Source organism: Salminus brasiliensis, chromosome 18 (assembly GCF_030463535.1).
Source record: "Salminus brasiliensis chromosome 18, fSalBra1.hap2, whole genome shotgun sequence".
NCBI classification, from domain to species: domain Eukaryota; kingdom Metazoa; phylum Chordata; class Actinopteri; order Characiformes; family Bryconidae; genus Salminus; species Salminus brasiliensis.
Genome location: NC_132895.1, coordinates 27,851,717 through 27,871,648, shown reverse-complemented (window position 1 = coordinate 27,871,648; position 19,932 = coordinate 27,851,717). Strand labels below are relative to the sequence as shown.

At 37.6% G+C, this 19,932-nt stretch overlaps 1 protein-coding gene across 2 annotated transcripts in view; it reads right to left on the bottom strand.

The window, feature by feature from the left end:
• Positions 1 to 19,932, bottom strand: part of fstl4 (follistatin-like 4) — a 197,046-nt gene that overhangs the window by 18,729 nt on the left and 158,385 nt on the right. For both annotated transcript variants that reach the window (XM_072661272.1, XM_072661273.1), the window contains exons 7-9: positions 10,286 to 10,452; positions 5,272 to 5,392; positions 3,316 to 3,477 (exon numbers count right to left, since the gene is read on the bottom strand). In XM_072661272.1, the coding sequence (XP_072517373.1) occupies positions 3,316 to 3,477; positions 5,272 to 5,392; positions 10,286 to 10,452 (450 nt within the window). The remainder of the gene's footprint in view (positions 1 to 3,315; positions 3,478 to 5,271; positions 5,393 to 10,285; positions 10,453 to 19,932) is intronic.

The window sequence follows — 19,932 nt, the reverse complement described above, 5'->3', positions numbered from 1 at the left end:
ATAAAACTTTGTGTCAGACCATTTCTGGCTCTGTATTTCTTTAGATATCTTCATATTATATATGTATGTATTCTCTTTATTCCAGTTTGGCCTTCCCCATTCTTGCATCAATTCTAATTACTCAATTTCCAGCTTCAATAGACAACTCTCTGGTCTGGATGTTAGTTTTTTCTTTTCACATCAAATGTAGTCTTCACAGGCGAAACCCAGGACTCAATCCAAAAGACATTCAGGACAGTTAATTGTTTAAACAATCAATAGAGCCCATTAGGCCAACAAGACACCTGTCACCTGCCATGTACCAATATTTCATTTATTTATTTATTTTCACCCAAAACACACAAGAAATCAAAAGTGATCACACAAAGAACCCTATTTAAAGCACCCATTATTTTATGTGAGTTATGTTTGAGTGTATACTGACCTATAGGTTAACATGATACTATGAGAATTTAATACAAAAAAAACAAAAAAAGAAAATTAAAATAACCGTTATTTAATAATAAAATTAGATAACCAAATAGCGCATTGTTTAATGGAAAGAAAACAATTCCATCAAAGAACTAGGAAGTAAGAATACTCTAAAGAATGTGGAATTTCAATCCACTGGAGGACCAGTTTGAGAGGGTTTATAAATAACCTCAGCTATTTGTAGCAAATATAACATCCATTAACCCTGGGTCAAGAGCTAGCCTCAATCTCTATCTGAGAAAGCAGCCCTGAAGTGTGTACATTCAAACATTCACACAAGGTGGAAGCTGAATAAATATAGTAAATACCTACCCATGTTTCTGCCCTGCGGTGCTACTTCAGAATGGCCATTTACCCACATTTACCCAGTCAGTAGACCAGAATTGAAAGGCTTTCATTTTCATACTGAACTCTAAGAAACCCACGCAGTCTCCTCAAGCATCTGATGTCGATAACTGCCTATTACAGCGAGTAATGACCCACACACAGCCAATAAAGTGGCTTCTAATGAGGGTGGTGCTCCATAAACGACGCTTCGCCGAGGTCCTGCTGAAATTGAAAGACCCTTTAAAAAAAGGGCCCACATGGCTGACCACAGTACATTGGGTTTTTCATAGACAGCTGCTTATGTTATCATCATCCTTGCAGACACACTCCCACAGTGCAAAGGGTGGGTGGGTACAGTCAGGGAGGGGGATTGTTGACTAGCAATCAAGTGCTTGAATAACAATAGAAATGGTAAGTGTAATCTCAGGGTGCTTGAGAGAGCTGTGTGGGTCTTGGACGCTTTAGCTGTGTCTAAACGCTTCATTAAACCATCGGTGCAATCAGAGGGGCGTGGGATGTAAACACAACACTCTTTTCTTTGAAGAAAATGTTTCCTTTCCAGGCAATGCACAGCAGTAATTAAAAAGATAGGTGGAGGTGATCTTGAAGAGGGTGTTTCAAAACCCACAGAAAAATCATATAGTAAGAAGATACACAGTGCCATAAAAAATTTAGGCCGCAGCACAACTATCCAACACTTTTTATGTGTTTACTAAGCAATGATATTTAACACCCAACACCCTGCATATGAATATGTTGATGACCCGACATTCTCTTGAACATTCTCTGATACAAATCAACCGGGAACTGAAAAAGAACCCAAGAACATCTAAATATCTTCAGGCCTCTCTTACCTCAACTAAGATCAGTGTTCATGACCTAACCATCAGAAAAACACTGACTAGGGTTAGGGTTAGGGTTAGGCAAGAATCAGATCAGCACAGTGGAAACGACTGCTAACCAAAGGCATAAATCCTCATATTCACATAGACGTTCTTGAGAGATGAATCTGAAGTGTAGCTCTTTGGCCCACTTGGACCCTTTTATGTCTTTTTAGCAAGTAGTGTACCACTGGTAGTGGTAGTGGAATGAATGCCCTGACCTAATTCCCAATGTAATGATGTCGTAGGACTCATAAGGAGCAGATCATGCTTGAAGGCCATAACAAATGTAGCAGTGCTCAAGCAGTTCTGCAAGAAGTCATGTGCCTAAATGGCTACATAAAGATATGAGACATTAACAACAGAAGGTGCAACAGAAATGAAACTAGCTGTTTTCACAGGGTCTCTTTTTAAAAAATGTTTACACAATTACAAAAACCTTTTGGTAACACCTTTATTTTAAGGAACATAATTTAGAAGATTATTAAGCTATTGTTTTGTTTAATAAAGCATTTATTAAGGACTATGCTGTGCATTTAACATTATTCATTAATGACATTAATCAGTTGTTATTTAAAGATTACATTGCTTTTTTATAATAACACAAAACCAGTTACCTCAGTTATGCAAATTACTGAGCTTGAATTATTACCTACATTAATCACCTACATACCTGAATTATTTACATGTTATTAATGCATTATTAATGCAAGTGGATTCACTTTAATTCACACAGGGTTCTAGACAGTGCAGGTGTAGATTGCTTTATGGAACGTTTAACTCAACTAAAGACTAGAAAGCTATAAGAAAGTATTTAACGAGGCACCTTGCAAATTGCAAACTTTGCAAATCTAGTCTCTACTATTCATGGTACTTTTTCTTTTTCTTTTTTTAAATCTCCATTAGATAAGTCCCATACAAGAGATCAGTTTATTAGTGTTGGAATGTTAAAAAGGGTTAGCCCTTTTTTTGGAGTTACGAGGCTATGAAGACAAGTCGACAAACACAAATCCACCAGTTAGGACTCATAAAGGACCTCCAAAAAGCATTTAAACAATGTCATTAAGGAAAATGTAGCTAGTGTATTTCATGTTCTGGGATTTTCTGGGTGTTCTGTGGCAGCATTATATCACTGTTTACTTGTGATGCAACAATGTACTGTTTATTTCGAAGCTGTTAACACTTAAATAACCCTATTACTGGCTTGTTTCTCAAAGTGATTGCCTTTGTTTCTTTAACATTGTATTTATATAGAGAAAATGCATTGTCGATAGTCATGTTAAACAAACAACTGGGATAATGAATCTGTCTATATTGTTAGTGATGGTCTCTGTAAACTTATTTTTTTTTGTATGTAATTTGATGCTTTAGAAAAGCAGTGGTAAACCATGGCCATTAAATTGTATGCAGCAAAGGCTCAATTTAATCCCGTTTTATATTGCTCTAGTAGTTTCACACTATCAAAACAACCTGCCAGTTACAATACATTGCCTGTTTATAAGGCCTTGATAATGAGGGGAGTTTACACTGAAATGGTTATAATAAATATCTCTTTTCAAAAATAAGTAGTGCCTAATAGATCCCTTTCTTTGGAGACAGTAAATTAGAGGGTTAGAGGATGAGGAATGCCACTGACCAATGAGTGAGAGCTGCTTGGAGCTGTGGGGCTGAAGATCGAGGCCGTTTTTCAGCCAGGTGAGTTTAGGATTGGGAATGCCGTCGGCATAGCAGTGCAAACTGGCAGCTACACCTGGCTCCTGGGCCTGAGTCTCTGGGTAGACCAGGATTACTGGAGGGACTGAGGATGAGAAATAGAGAACAGACAGAGACAGACAGACATCATATGTTTATAATTTCAATAAAAGCTGGCAATTTTGTGCAGTAATTGTCACATGAGAGACAAAGAGAGAGATAGAGAATGAGGTGTTGGCGCAGCACCAACAAAAACTGTTGCATCCTGCTCAAGGTCTCTGACGCAGCTGTATCAATTTTCAATTAGCCCAATTCCCTTCTGAAGAACTATAATCACATTTATTGTCCCTGTTAATTGAAAATGTTTCCCCCGCACCTATTTCGTATTGCATGTGCATGTATCAAAAGCAATTAATCAGGGCTCTAAAAATGGATTGTTATCTTTGATTCTGTACTGTACAGCTGGATGTTCCTGGAGCTCCTGTTGTAGAGGGTACTTGAAAAGTGAAGAATGTACATTTTAAGTATTTTAAGTTTGATGTCTGATGTATAAAAAGAATGAAAAATGCTGAGATGCAGTTTTACAAGCCTATTTACCACCCTGTTACTTTACCTCGGAATGAAACATACATATTTTCTATTTATGAAAGGCTCATGGGTAAAAAGTGATAAGCTTTGCTTTTATTGGCTGGTTAATGGCAGTGTGGCTGCTCACAGCAGTATAGACCAACCTAGCCTTCTTGTATATACCTATCTTTACTTGTCTTCATACTGATTACTGATTCTGTAAAGTCGATTTGTGACAACAGCAGTTGTAAAAAAGAGCTATACATATAAATTTGTGATTTGACTTTAAAGTAAAAAAAAAAAAAAAAAAGAAGACGACCTTTCTATGATTATTCTTGAGCCTTACTGGATAATATAGAATCTGCCTAGCTATATCAGATGGCTTTATGCAAACTTTGAGCTGTAAATATAATGAGCCAAGATAGATACCAGTTTTGGGGTTTAGGAATTAGCCAATTTAACTTCCCCCATAATGAACAGTCCTCCCACTAGCAAAATCGGGAGACTTCGGGAGAATATTATGTTTTTGATATTGGAGAGCAGCACCTCGCCTCCAGACTGCTAGTTCTGGAAATATATATATTGCTAAATGAAACAGACTTGCGACCGTGACTTTTCCCCATGCCAGTGGCCACAGAAGAAAGGTCAAACAGAACACTCCCTTTGAGCACTAGGTTAAAAGCTATCACTTTCTCTGTGACTACCTCAGCTGAACCAAAATGGAGCTAAAAACACAGAGAGGAAAGTATTGACCTTTTTTTTTTTTTTTTTTTTTTTTTTTTTTACTGGAACAACAAGAAAGCCAAACCTGGGGAAGTGAGTGAGGGCAAGGCTAAAAGCTAACTGGCTACAATCTCTTCAGCTTGCCAACAGCACATCACATTGAGAGGACAGAAACACTATCTTGGTAAGACTCTGCAATAATATATAAAACTATAATATAAAAAAAATAAGCTAAGACAATTGGTGAGTTTCATTCTAAGGTAAAATAAAATGGCTGTAAATAAGCTTATACAACCACATCTGAGCAAGTCACATATTTACTATTCATACACCGAAAAATAATTTAAAATACTGGATCACCCCCCCACATGGCAGAAATGTGTACTATAAAGATTATGTTGAAAAGCGTAGCAGTATCCATTAAACTGCATAAGTTGCAAAGTGATCAACTAAGGAAAATTTGCAGGTTGTTCGGGAGAATCAGGTTTGTTAGGTTTGGTTTTCACAGCCTGAAACCTAAAATGTCTGCCGTAACTAATCCAAAAGCACAAAAAAAACCCACAAAAAACCCAAAAAACATTAAATTTGAAAGATATGCTATATTACTAACCATTCACCTGCAGCACGTGGGTCTGGGACAGCTCCTCGTAGCCATATGCATGACAACTATAGTTTCCCATGTGGATGGTTGTCACCTTAGTAATGTAGAGCGAGCCGTCATCACCAAAGTCCTAATTGAACAAGAGGGAGGAGGAAGGGGAGGGGACAACAGCAGGGAGTCAGCGAACAGATAGACTATGAATCAACAGTCTCCCACGAGTGAGCGGGCACCGGGGTGTGTGCCACCCTGTCATGCTCGCTTGGGCTGATAAATGGCAAGGGTTAAAAATATAGCCAACATTAACATGATTAATGGCAGCAGTTGTTGTTTTTCGGGGATGCTACAATTCACCTGGGGTTTTAGTGCGGCTTAGAGGGGATTAAAGCATTAAACAGTTTCGTATTCGGATGAAGCGCAGAGGATAAGTGGTTCCAAGAAACTAGCGGCCTGCTCTGAAACTCTGGTATCATCGGCCTCTCGCATGTGCAGGTTCACGACTCTAAAGCACTAGAGAGTTTAAGAATTTTTTGCATGCAAGTCTCCTCTAGTGATGTTGAACTGAGCACAAGCCAAGGTTACAGTGTAGCAAAGTGTTAGAGATATACAATGAACATTATCAACAGATAAAGTGGGTGCAGTGGCATGCAAACATTTCAGCAACCCTGGTCAAAGTTTTATCAGTTTGCTGAGTAAGTAAAAGATAAACTGATCTGCAAACCTTGAAACATTGTCAACATTTTAAACAAGATTTGTTTATTTTGGTTTTGTACAATTTTATTGAGGAAAAAAACAGAAATAAACACCATTTCAAGTTGGATCCCCAGGAGATTTGAGCTCTCATTTAACTTTTAATAAGGTCTCAGATTTAATTAGCTTGTCAGGGCTATGATTTGTTCACAGTCATCCTTAGGAAAGACAAGGTAAAGTAAATTTCAAAGCTTTATAAATATTCTAAATCCTCAAACCTTGTCCGAACACTCTGCAGCCATGAGCTTCTCCACTGGTTCTTTCGAATATTTTTTTAGGCATGTTATAGTTTTGGACATACTAATCTTACCAGACAAGTACTTTAAGGCAAACTACCCAGAGGATAATTATACAATTTTGAGCATGGCTAGTGTAAACATTATGCTGAGGAAAATCAACCCAGACATAGATTTTTTTTTTTATTATTATTATTATTATTATTATTAGTAGTAGTAGTAGTAGTAGTAGTAGCTTAATTTCCTTTGCAATAAACAAAAAAAGAAGCATACCACAACTGAAATCATAGTCCAATTAGCCCTGAAAAGGGGTCAGTTTAGAAGCAAACAATGTGTCATACAGATGAAGTTGAGGGAGGTTTATTTGTATTTAAATATCAAAACGTTTTCACAATACATTCCTACAAATTAATATCTTATCCCCCTTTTTTATAGCCTTTTATAACTGTAATACCATTCCAATATGCAATCCATGCTATTACAGCGTTACGTCTGATATTCTCACAATTACAGATTAACTACCATAACTTTTGTGATTACACAGTTGTATCAACTTCAGATAAGGAAGAAAACAATTAAGATAATGGACTAAAAAGAGAACATAAAATAAAAAATAATAAGATTTAAAGGGGGAAATAAAAAAAACAAAAAAACAAAAACAGAATATTTAAGCCAGAATGAAATACATAAACATTACGAGGTAAAAAAAACTGTCAATTAATAAAAAATGTATTAGCTTTAAAATCAATGAGCAAAAGTATGATTAACAAATACAATTAAAGTAATAACATAATAGAAATATAAATACTACTAGTACTACTACTATGACTAATAATAATAATAATAATAATAATAATAAATATGAAAAAAAAACTAAAATTTAAACAAACATACAAGTTAAAGGAAAAGTGGAGGTGGTTAGAAATGATAACTGAGTGAAACCAAATATTTTTATCTATCAGGAATGTGTTTTAATAATTGGAATATCACCACAGGCTGTGAAATTAATTCAGAATTATTTTTTGGTGGTTTTCACCTTAGCCAGCCATCTTCAAAAAAAAATAAACAACAACAAAGAAAAATCACAGCACAATTACTTAGGCCAAAAGAAGCCAATATGTAAAGTGCCCTATTTTCAAGATGTAATAGCTCGCCACCTTTCTGGTTCCGACGACAAAGAGGTCTTGTTCAATCCAGGGAAATTGCCATGGAGGAAGACACTGTAAATAGAAAATGGGCCACAATGCCTGGAGGGTGAGACATCCAATCACATCTTAATGTGGGAAGTAGGTATTGATTGTGAAACACACATGTTGTTCTTACCACACAGACAAGTGGCAAAGTAAATAAATACAAATCAGTAAACCACAACACATCAGCAAGGCTGTAAAAATTAATTGCAAGAGTGAACTGCTCTGTTGAGGTGTAATAGCACTGTGGCGTTTTGAATGTTTCGCTGCTATGGACAAAATGATTTAAGCCTGTGCTGTTCCTGCATTATTGACCATTATGCAAGTGATTTCAAATCCATATTTAATAACAAGCCTATGGTTAAGCGGTTAGATCAACACTAAAAAGTACTGATGTAGAGCAGAACTGCATATATATTGCTCAGTAATTCTTATTGCAACATCAGCCTTTACACTAGTGGTATTGCAGATGTGAGCAATATGCAAACAAACCTCTGACCAATCACATATGTTATCTGAGGACTTTTGATGAATATGGCGTTGCTTGATTGAATAAGACATAAATAATTTTAGTAAAACGTAATGCAAGACAAACTTTCTGTAATGAGACAAATCATTACAGCCATAACATGCATTACAGGAATAGTACAATATTAATATGATATTTTGTCCATGAATGAATGAGTGACAACACTTTAAAATGACACACACTGGGTTTAAGTTGTAGACACAGCCACTTAGCCTTTCAATATATAATTCAAAATTGTTTAAACTTCCTGTTAGTGAGCATGATTGACTAAAGCAGAACAATGCTGAGTACATTCATTTAAATAATAAAAACATGTCTAAAAAGATAAGTTTCAAGTTATTTCTTAAAAACTGATACTTCAGAATTTCTCAGGACTCATGAAGCTAATTCTAGAATTGTGGACCCAATACACTAAAAGCTCAGTCATTTTTATGTGGGGGAATTTTGAGGTTTCAGACCTGTGTAAAACTGTAGTATGAATTAGAGGAAGTAACAGATTTCAATTGACCACATGAAAAGCCAGGTGTGAACACCTGAAGGACACTGTGATTACAATCAGATCACTCAAACCATATTCAGAGGTGGTCCTGGTCCATATTTAATACTAGTGTAAATGGAATATAGTTATGGGATTACAGTTAAGCATGTGGATACATCTGTTGATGGAAAAAAAAAAAGAAATTCAAACGTTTAAACGTAAATTATTATTATGGACATTGGTGTTTGTGTAAAATAGAATTTTCAGAACCATCTATTGTTTCAAGACCCATGGTTTCTCAAAATTATTCCTGGTCTCCCAGAGACACTGTGGACACTGTGATGAGACACTGTTGTTTACAGGAAGTAAACTGGAAATTAACTATGTGTGATGTTTTGGTTTGGTTTGTGTGTTTATGTGGAAAAGTTAATTCAGAACTTATTTGTTCACACTTGGGTTGCATTTAAGTGAAAAGTGTAAACAGAATCCGGTCAAAGTATATCCAGATACTGTCCAGATACAAAAACACATTAATGCCAGGTGAAAACAGGCTGTATGAGACCTGCATTTATAAACATGTACAAACATTTCTTTCCTCTCTAATGTGCAACCAATGTAAAGCAAGAGACATTTTACAAGTCTTGCTTACAATACATGCAGCTCAACCCTGAACATACCATAACCTCTGCATGCTCTCATGCTTTGCATAAACCTAGTCCTAACCTACATAGAGGTCTCACTGAAGGGAACATCTAGTCCACAACTACACCAAATCTTTGTTCCAGGAACCAATCATAAGAGTTGACTATAAGCTGCAATAGCCCATATATTTTACATTTACATTTAAGGCATTTAGCAGATGCTCTTATCCAGAGCGACTAACAAAAATGCTTTGCTATTTACCCAAGGATAACCTCAGCTAGTTTAAATAGGCTAAACATATGTACTCAAGATCACTACAACAACTGGTTTGATTACTTTGGCTGTTCACGACCAAATGGTCTTGCTCAAAGTCTCGTTGACCTGTGTACCATTGTCACTGCAGTAATATATAATGAGCCCTTCATTACCAGAATAATTAGACAAATCTAATCAGCCAGTGGATAAACAGCCCCATGTTGTCAGGCATGCAGGTGAACTAAATAGAGCGCTTAATTAAACCAGCAACCATTCCCAACAGCAGATCTCGCCTTTTCAAGTTACTTTTTCCCCCTACAAAAAGTGGTTTGCAGTGTTTGAAATCAGCATGGGTTTTGGCTCTGCTCCTGAGACAAAAATCATTCTTTTTTGCAATTATAAAAAACAAAAAGATACAAATCATGTCACAATGCTAGCACAGGAATTAATTGGCCAAAAAAAATGAAAAGAAAAATGAAAGCCTCTTTCAGAATATAATGTATGTATTCTGTTAATGAATATTACCATTTATAATTTGTTTTGGTAAGACAAATACAAGTTCTCTTTTAATTCTGACATTGGATAATTGTTGACTAATCAATGCAACTGGACTCCAGCAGTGCTCTGGCAGATTATCAGATAATTAGCAACCATCCAATTACCTTATGCTAGAGTGCATACTTCTATAAATGCTTCATATCAAAGCCAAATATGTTGGAAGTTGATTTGTGGTGTTTTACCTTTATTTGTGCCCTTTCATCAGGCTTATGAAAAGCAAAACATGCTTGGATCGCACATTTCACAAGGGAACATGGCCATCTGAGTAACATGACCTTGAAAAGGGATACAATCTAACAATTTCATACTGCCTCCTTACCTCAAATTCATGCCCTACCAGGCTGAAAAATGTCTGAAAAGTGGCGATAGCTTGATTAGGTTGACTTACATTAATGTCTTCCAGGTCCAGAAAGTTGAGGACAATGCCATTCCTTTTCCAAATGATTGGTGGTCTCAGTGTCCCCTGGATAGTGCAGGATAGCACTGTGCTTAGGCCCACGGTCACAGTGGTAATGCTCACCCTCTTATCCTCTGGGAGACTAAGCTGGACAACTTCTGAAAAGAGAATAAAAGGATGATAACTTTAGCTAAACACTAAAACGTTGTAGTCTAAAGCGAAAGCATCTCAAATATTATGACCCAGCTACATCAGAGACCCTGAAAACCTAAATATCTGCTGGGACTTCACAAGCCATCCCCCTCATCTGCTCTAATTTCACTCATGGAACACTTGCTCCACAGTGTTTTCTGGTTTACAATTGGCTTTTACTTCTCAAGCACAAACAAGCTAAAATCATTCTCCTTTAGAGGACCCTTGGCTCAAACGGTATAAATGATTGGAAGGGGGATGCTATAAATACTGCATGTGTGGTTGACCCTGGGTCAGTAATGGTCTGGGTCGTTACAGCAGGCATATCTGTGATGGCTCAATATATAATAATTCCCAAGATCTGACAGAGGTCTAACTGGGGCCATCCAGGCAAAACTGCCAGAGCCATTTCTTCTCAGTTTACTAGAAAATGAATGTTTTAAAGCTCTGCAGATGCTACGCTTTGCTGTAAATTATTCAAATAATATAGTGTGTGTCATTTTAGCACTGATTAGAGTTATTATTTACTGGTAGTGGTGAAAACTAATGGAAACTTATGCACAGCACATTCGTTTAATGCATGTAGTAAAAATCACAGGAGCTAAGCTCACACCCACTATGGCCAAACTGTGGTACGTTATACAGTTTGTACCAGTGTCAAAGTACAGGCACGTTATGTGGCAAAGCAGACCTGTCTCTAAAACCAAGTGCAACATGGATACACTACCTAATGCCAGAGATATTGAGTTGCAAAAGTGAATATATTTGATTTTCAACTCTTTATCTGCATTAAATGAAAAATAACTGATTAAAGACTTATATTTGCAACAAAAAATAAATAACATGTTCACAATGATAGATACATAAGGTGAGCAGTAGATCATCATCATTGACACTTAAACTGGCCATTCTGAACAGGGTGAAAAGCTACTGTAGAGCTTGATCCTTGTGGTATTTTGACCAAATAATTATTCAAAGCATTCATTAAGACTCCAGGGAACTCCATGAACAAGTACAAAAGGGGTATAACATGTCACCTTTGAAATGAAAATTCTGGGGCATTCAGGTACACACTCTCAGACTAAAATACAGGGGTAATTGCTGTGTAATTATGTAGTTCATTGAGTTTAACAACTATGCAAATTCAAGTCATGTCCAAAAAATTTCCTTTTGAGACCTCACTTCCATTATAAATGAGGCCAGTCTAAAAACATTGCCCTCATTTGGTGCTCTCTTGGCTCCATAATGGAGCACAGCGTTTGGACCCCAATGATAGCCACTTGCCATGTAATTTGAGGATGAATAACGGACACTCAACTCTCATAGTGGTTACAATAGCTCTTAGGAGTCAATGCGTTCTACTTCAATTTCAAGTGAAAATGAAATATTTACTTAATTTTTTAATATTTTAATTAGGTTTCGCTGCTAACTATGAGCATTTATGCAAATTAACCCTGTTGTCAAAAAAAAAAAAAATTTAATAGCTTTAATAGCTAATAGCTTTTAATAGCCTCTTTCTACAAGTCAGTCCAAAACAGAAGGCTGCGATTGGTCATTTCGGCTTTCTGCATGTTTTTGACCATATTAAGAAACGCACAACCTAGACATGCAAGACTACATGAGTCATTTACAGTTATAGTGCGAGATTAAAGTACACTCATCAAGGACATGAATTTAATGGCAATACTGGGCTTTCAGCGATTCCTGAACTGTTCTTTTTTCTGAGACAGAATGCATGACAACACATCTTCATTAATAAAATACAAAAAAGTACAAAAACATGAATTGTGGGAGGGTAATAAACATACAGGGTTAGAAATAACCACACACTCACTATTTAAGTTCCAAAATATCTTGACTTGCCAAGGCCAGGGCCTCTTAACATCCAGTCAGTGATCATAGTAGCTTGTCTGTGCTAAAAGGGTTTGTCCAACAATCATTGGATTGACAATCACAGAAAATGGTATAGCTCAAGGAGCTCAGTGCAGATCTGAGAATGATGACAATCATGATTGACAAGTCAGAAAGTCTCTTGGACATTTTTAATTAAGTACACATTTCAAGATCAGTTCAAACTATTTAATGTACATATTATTGAGAATTGCAGCCACTTTGCCAAGATATCCCCTCAGTCAAAAGAAAGGTGGTTCATGTGGTCAGGAACATTACAAGAACCATCAAGACAAAAGCCTGCCATGAACCGGAAGCCGCAAGAACACCAATGACACTGTCTACAGTCAAGCCATGGTAGTCTCTATAGACTGAAAAGCCCTTGCTCCAAAAAAACTGGACACAAACACACATAACCCTAACCCTAGAGTTGGTGGAATGGAAAAGCAGGCACAGACCAGACTTTCAGAACAGGGTTGAGGTCAGGACTTTAGGAAGGCCATTGCAAAAAAGTTTGTCAGCCTGCTTTTCCAGAAAAACAGCAAAATTACCAACAAAATAAACTCTACTAACTCAAACAAGAAGGGTAGACAAATATTCAGGAATCTATCAGAAGCTTGTTGATTACTACCAAAAGTGTCTGGTGAAAGTGTAACTTGCTAAGGGCCATTTCTTTTGACTAGCGTATGTACATCCTTAACCACAACTGTACGCTTGCGAATCGATTTACTCAATTTGTTTAAAAAAAAAAAACAAAACTGTGTATTCCAGTTAGTAAAACTAAAACTGTGATGCATAGGTTATATATATATTTTCATATTAACACTTAGTATGAAAGATTGTAATACACAAATAGAAGGAGTGATCATGTATGTGCGAATGGGAGTTGAAAAGCTTTGGTCTACTGTAGATCTCGTACATAAATGTGCTTTATTGCTCTGCAGCAACGGCGGTCACATTTTTGACTCCCTGGAGTCAGCACTGATATAATCCAACAAACGAGGCTGCTCGGTACTTCAGAGAATGCAGCGCCTCGTGGGTTCATTACCGCCATCCTGTGAGCGAATTAGGATGTGAGCCATGGCAACAACAACAAAAAAAAAAACTTAAAAACTTTCCTGCAGTGAAAACAGAGCGCCACATTGGCCTCCACCATTACGGTAGCCTGCCGGTTCCAGGTACATTTAATTCCTTCAAATAAAGAACTGTAATTGAGGTGACAGTCAAGGCCTCACAGAGCTGGCCAGCGTCCACCAGAGCGCATTGATTTGCCACGGCAAGAGGGAAAAACCACCGCGCTACACCTGATCCCCATGTCAAATTAAGACTGTATTTGAGACTGCAGTGAGTGTGCCGTGGTAAGATTACTCATCTGTTGACAACGTTGGCAGACTCAAACATTTCAAGCAAGAACATTTGTCGGCAAGAGAACAACTTATGCTTTTCTCACTAGCTTTCCAATCTTCTCAAATGTCTCCAAGAACACATTAGATTCTCCACACTAGAAGTGCTTGTATATTTGTTGGATTAATTCCTGTCTTCCACAAAGGAATCCCTTAACTCAAAAAATATATATATTTATGTATGCACTCTTTTGCTGGGATTCGACACCAGCTGAAGAAATAAAGCTCAAATCTTATGATTCATTAGCTGCTTTACTGTGTCTGAAACACAGCCCCCAATCTCAACTACTGCACAGTCTCAAGCCATGCAAAGCACAACGTTTCTCAATGTCACATTTGCTTTGCTGACCCGGTTGTCAAATTCTGTTCATGACAAGAGGATTTTTTTTGTTGTTGATTGTTTACAATCTCAAATGGTTCACAGACAAATTACTCATCGTGCCTGCTGGCCGCAGAAGCCCGAGACATCATCTCTGTAATGACTCCTCTGTTCTGTCCACCTCCGAATATAGCCATTCTGCAAGAAGTAATTGATTTTTCCCATAATTTGCAAATTACTGATCCATCCGAGCTGAGTGGCACTAGCCAAAAAGAAAATGCTTATAGATGACCGAAGAGAAAAAAAAAAAAAAGGGAGTTAACAAATGCAAAGTATCCCATTTCTATTCATGGAGGAGTCAGTGTCTTAGATACTCAGTTGTGTTTACCTTCATTAGAAACACACAGCCAACAGATTATCAAGTATGCCTTTTCTATAGGTTCTGACCGGAGCCCGCCAGTTGCTACAGAATTCAGAAGAATCAGGATTCTTCTACCACATCCATTAGTGGAGAAAGGCCACCCCAGGACCTTCAATGACCATATATCATGGGGGCGGTGGACCACACTTGCTGTGGATCATACATTGTACTGATAGGAGTGTATCAGTGTATCACTTCTGGGACACTTACAGGCCATTTAGACCCAACCACCTTGAGTCCCTTCATCAATGTTCTGATTCTAATAACATGACCACTGTTTGCTGGACAGTCTGTATATACACAAATAACAGTTATTTGCGCAATGCCATGGAGGTGTGTGTATATAAGTGTGTGAAAAACCTTGTAAAGGTTCAAAGAAGCTTCACTTGATGTAAATGTCTTTACACATCTCTGTTACAAAAATGTTTTTTTTTAAGGCATCACTCAATGAATCTGTAGCAGAATTATTTTTTAGAGTGTAGTTTGGTCCACTATACTTGGTGGTCCTGTGATTGTCCCTTTCCATTGGTGGACTGGGCAAAAGGTGGCTAATGATCTGATCAGCAACATCTAAACAGCACACTTCTTGTGACACCTCGTATCTGTTTTAACACTTTTTGTTAAAGGGCAGAGAAAAGTGCGAGGCAGGAGACACACACATCGCTGTGGGAGAGGCAGCCTTAAAATACTCTTAAAAATGGCTTTGCTCTTGGCTTCACGCTAACCATGGTGTGATAAAGACTTAGGCAACATGGTTCTGATGCATTGACACCCTGCATTAGGACCAGCAGCTAAAACTCACTCAGCTTGTAGACTAGAAAAAGGAGGATGACTACTACAGCTGACAAGTATTTCTCTCTCTCAAGCTCACCCGCTTGCTCGCCCTCTCTCAGTTAATCTCACATAAACCAAGATTAAAGGCAGCCACTCTGCACAGATACTTCTACAGTGTCAAGATCACAAGAGGTTCCTTCAAGAAAATTATACACTTAAACTCAGATTCTGGGTGCAGGACTCAGGCAGGTACCAGTGGATGAAGATGTTTGGACAATTTCATCATTTATCAAGACTGCACGGAACCGAAACAGTAGACTGCACGCAATATGGCTTTCCATATTGCCTTGTCAAATTTGTCACACTGGCTGTCTGAATAAATTAAAAATATCACATTTTCTATGTACTCTTCTGGGTTTTCAAATAGAACTGCACAGTACAGTTCTGGGTAGGACTAAAACAGCCTCAGTTGTTTAAGGCATGGATTCCACAAGATGTTGGAAATGTTTCACTGAGATTCTGGTCCATGTTGATCAGACCGTCACAAAACTCCTGTAGAATTTTCAGGAGCACTTTCATTTTATGAAGGTCATGTTCTTCCACATTCCAAAGATGTTCTACTAGACTGGAAAGGCCACTAAAGGCCACCAAATTCATAGTCATGGTCATTAAAACTTGACTTTTGTACAACTTTTGTAACACATTCCATTATCATGCTGAAAGTAACAATGAGAAGATGAGGAAATTGTGACTATGAAGGGATGCACATGGTCAGCAAAAACACTTCAAAAGTCTGTGGCATTCAAGCGATGATTGGCATTAGCAGGCCCAAGGTGTGCCAGAAAACATTCCCTGTACCATTACACCACCTCCACCAGCCTGGACTGTTGACACAAGGCTGGTTGGGTTCATGGATTCGTGCAGTTGGCGCCATATTCTGACTCCACAATCTGTGTGCGTTGGCAGAAAATGAGCTTTATCAGATTAGCCTACTGTTCTCCAGTCTTCAACTGTCCAGTCTTGGTGAGCCTGTGTTGAGCCACTGCAGCCTCAGCTTTCTGCTTTTGGCTGACAAAAGTGGAACCTAACGTGGCCTTCAGTCGTTGTAGCCCATCTGCCTCAAAATCAGCCGTGTTGTGCATTCTGTGATGCTTTTCCTCTCACCAGTGGTTGTGTGGAGTCTGTCTTCTCAGCTACTCTGATCATTCGCAGTTGACCTCATCAACAAGGTCTTTGTCTGCAAAACATTTAACTAGGCCAAAAAAAAAAAAAAGAGAAACATTCAAAGTTGTAAAGCTTGTTATAGAAATCAAGGGTATATGCGTTTAGAGTCAAGAGTCAGGTTTCTTTTCTTCTATTTAAAATTACTGTGATCCAGAGGCCATCGATGAAAGATTACATAAAAAAAAAAAAAGACTATAGCATTCCAATAAAGATACTGTCATGATCGACACACTGGAAGCTAATATGTAATACTAAATACATATCTAAATATCTGCTTTTGGCAACTTTAACCCAATTATATTTAAGAAGAAAAATCATCACTTACAGTATTTTATACACACCAATTCAATTCAGTTTCTTTCCACAGTACCTTTTGTTTTATAATAGACTGTCACAAAGCCTCTTTCTAGAATGCAGGAACAGGCCCCTAATGAGCAGGTCGAGTGAGGAAGCGGCAACAAGAAACATGGGCGTCATTGTCTCTCGTGCATGTGCAAGTACATTTTGAAAAGCAATATATTGAGCGCAAATGACTACTCTTGCTTCAGCCGTCAGCGCTTGTGATGGTGTGTGGCATTTGAGTCTAGATAATAATGACTAAAAAAGAAAATATAAGGAAAAAGAAAATACATTGATGCCAAGTACGTCGCCTTGAAATAAAATGGAGCCTTTCAGCCTGTCTGAACCAATTATGGACAGTTATGAATCAAAACGTACGCTCTGAAATACTCTACCCATTTCATATTCCACTTTACTTTTACTTTTAGCCATTAAGTGCCCTCAGGAAGGCACCTGTTTGTCATTTATTTAAAACAGAAAATGTTTTTTTTTTTGTCATGATCAACTGCATTCTAAGCTCAGCAGTTCTTCTCCTTTAATGGTGTGCGGATCTTTAGCACAAAGTATTCTTGGTCCTCTATAGCAGTGGTTTCCAACCCTGGTCCTTGAGGATCCCTTGCCCTGCACATTTTAGCGTTAAGCCTACTCCCAACATACCTGATCCTGCTAATCTAATTAACATGCCCTTCTTGAGTTGAAGGTGGTGTGTTAGAGCAGGAAACTGCTGAACTTTACTCCTCCAGGACCAGGGTTGGGAACCACTGCTTTATAAGCAAGTATTTGGTTATGTGAAATGCTTGACACAAGACACTGAATTAACACTGAACAATATATACTGTAAATAAATTAGTGTTGTACAAATGTGAGGACAATAATCCTAGGTTGGTTCTAGGCTTAGGTGAAAAAAATACTACTCAATTCATATTTACATGTATGCCATTTATCTGATGCTCTTTTCCACAGCAACTTACATTTGAATGCGCATTTACAATTTAATGCAGTTAAGTGGGTAGGTGAATGTGTTGGTCTTGCCCAAGGACTCATTAATGAAAGATGGTGTGCTTGCACAGTGAAAACCCAGTCTTCCAAGGAGAAAGCAGTGTTACCTACTTTTCTACATAAATCATCCTATAAATCAGGCCAATCATGCAAACACTGTTAGCATTTTTTAATAAAGGATAGCACAATTGGTGGATGTGATGGGCAGCAACTCTGTTCAATCACTGTAAGCATGGTTGGTTTAGCTATTCTAGTCAACAAGAACTAGCTTTCAAGGAAAGAACTGCTTACCAAATCCCAGTTTCTCTTCTGTGACATTGAGAAAAGAAAAGTGAGACCTACATTACTGAATATCAGCTACTAATAACTCTTGACTAGCCTGGAAGGTTGCAAGTAATATTTAAAGTGAAATTACATCTTGATTGAAATGAAAGCTGTTGTATGCTAGCTAGGTTAGTTTTGATAACAGCACAAGGAAAAAGAACTTCTTAAAGCCCCTGGGAACCTTAATCAGAGTTTCTAATTAAGTTATTCTGACCCCTTAAGGTCCCTAATGTAAATGAAGTATGTCATGAATATCCCATGTCTGCTGTATTTTACCAGTATTGATCTCCTTTCAAATGTAGAAATTGTGGCAATTTTTATTGCTCCATTCATCTTGAACTTTTGGGACAATATACTATTGAAGGCTTTACCACAGTCATCAGGGCTTTTAGAGGTGACTGAGATGGCTTTTGCAGAAGCATTTATTGCATGTCCATTTGCCTCGTGGTAGCTTTAGCTTAATGCACCCTTTTGGCTTGGGTTTTATAGATTGGCATCTTCTGTTGTCAGTGAGCCGGTCTAAATCTGGATGAATTTGAATCATTATGTTGCTGGAAGATCCAGTGACGACCCAGTTTTAGCTTCCAAGCAGATTTGGCTGTAAAAATGTCTGGAAACTGATATAATAGCAAATTAGTTCTGTTGCTGGACAAATGACGAAATTTGAGTGCGTCAGCGCATATATATATTACATTTATAAACTATTTGTGCTGTAAGCCTTTACGCCTTCACGAATAACACAGGAGTCGTTGAACAAGAACAAGAAAAAAACGTCTGAAGCAAAGTCCGGATCTCAATCCATTCTGGAATCTATAATACTATTTAAAAAAACAAACAAACAAACAAAAAAAAAACAACTGTGGCACACAAGTGACATTCAAATGACCTAAACTTAAAAAAAAAAAAAAAAAAAAAAAGAGTGGTTCTACCAAATACTCAGCTAAAGCTCACACAAAAGACATTTGTATTTTATGTTGCCTTGCAAAATGGGCTTGAGTCCTCTATAGCTATTGAGTAGCTATTGCATGGTCTAATGAAAGATAGCACTATTAGTCAATATGATTGGCAACTTTTTAATGTTCAATCATTGTTCGCATGGTCGCTTTAGCTAGTCTATTAGCCCACTTGTCAACTGTATAAAATAAAAACACAAAGTAAATTATTATATATGATAACTGAATACTGATGAGAACCCAGTCCTGCACACCCAGACACAACTAAACAGTGTAGAACTGATACGCAAACAGAACAATTAGCAGGCTGGCTAATGCAGCTTTCATAAACACTTAATAATATTAGAATATTGGTGTGCAGGAAAAACACTGACTGGGACAACCTGTGAAAGTGTGTAATTGTAATCCACCCAAATCTGATGACTTTTATAGGAGTTGAAGACTTCTGCAAGGCACTTTAGCTTTTTTTCCCCCTTCTTCTTCATGGTCCTTTTCTCTCATCCTTTCTGAGTGCGCTGCCAATCCTGGAGGGCACTATAATTTCATACTTTCTTTCGAGCAGAAACTCAAAAGGTCATTTTAGATTTTCTTTGTGTGGGTCTCCACTGGGCGTCTTTACTTTTACTCAAGTTAAAGATTTCCCACCACTATAGAAGGTGGACTCAACTCCTAATGTCTTTTGCGTCATAGCCGAAGTTCTGTAAATGTTTAAGCTCTCACAACTTGGACGCAAGACAAAGGATGATCTAAAGGTTTATTGAAAGGCAATCATTTAGAGAGGATAAAAGCCCTGGCATGAA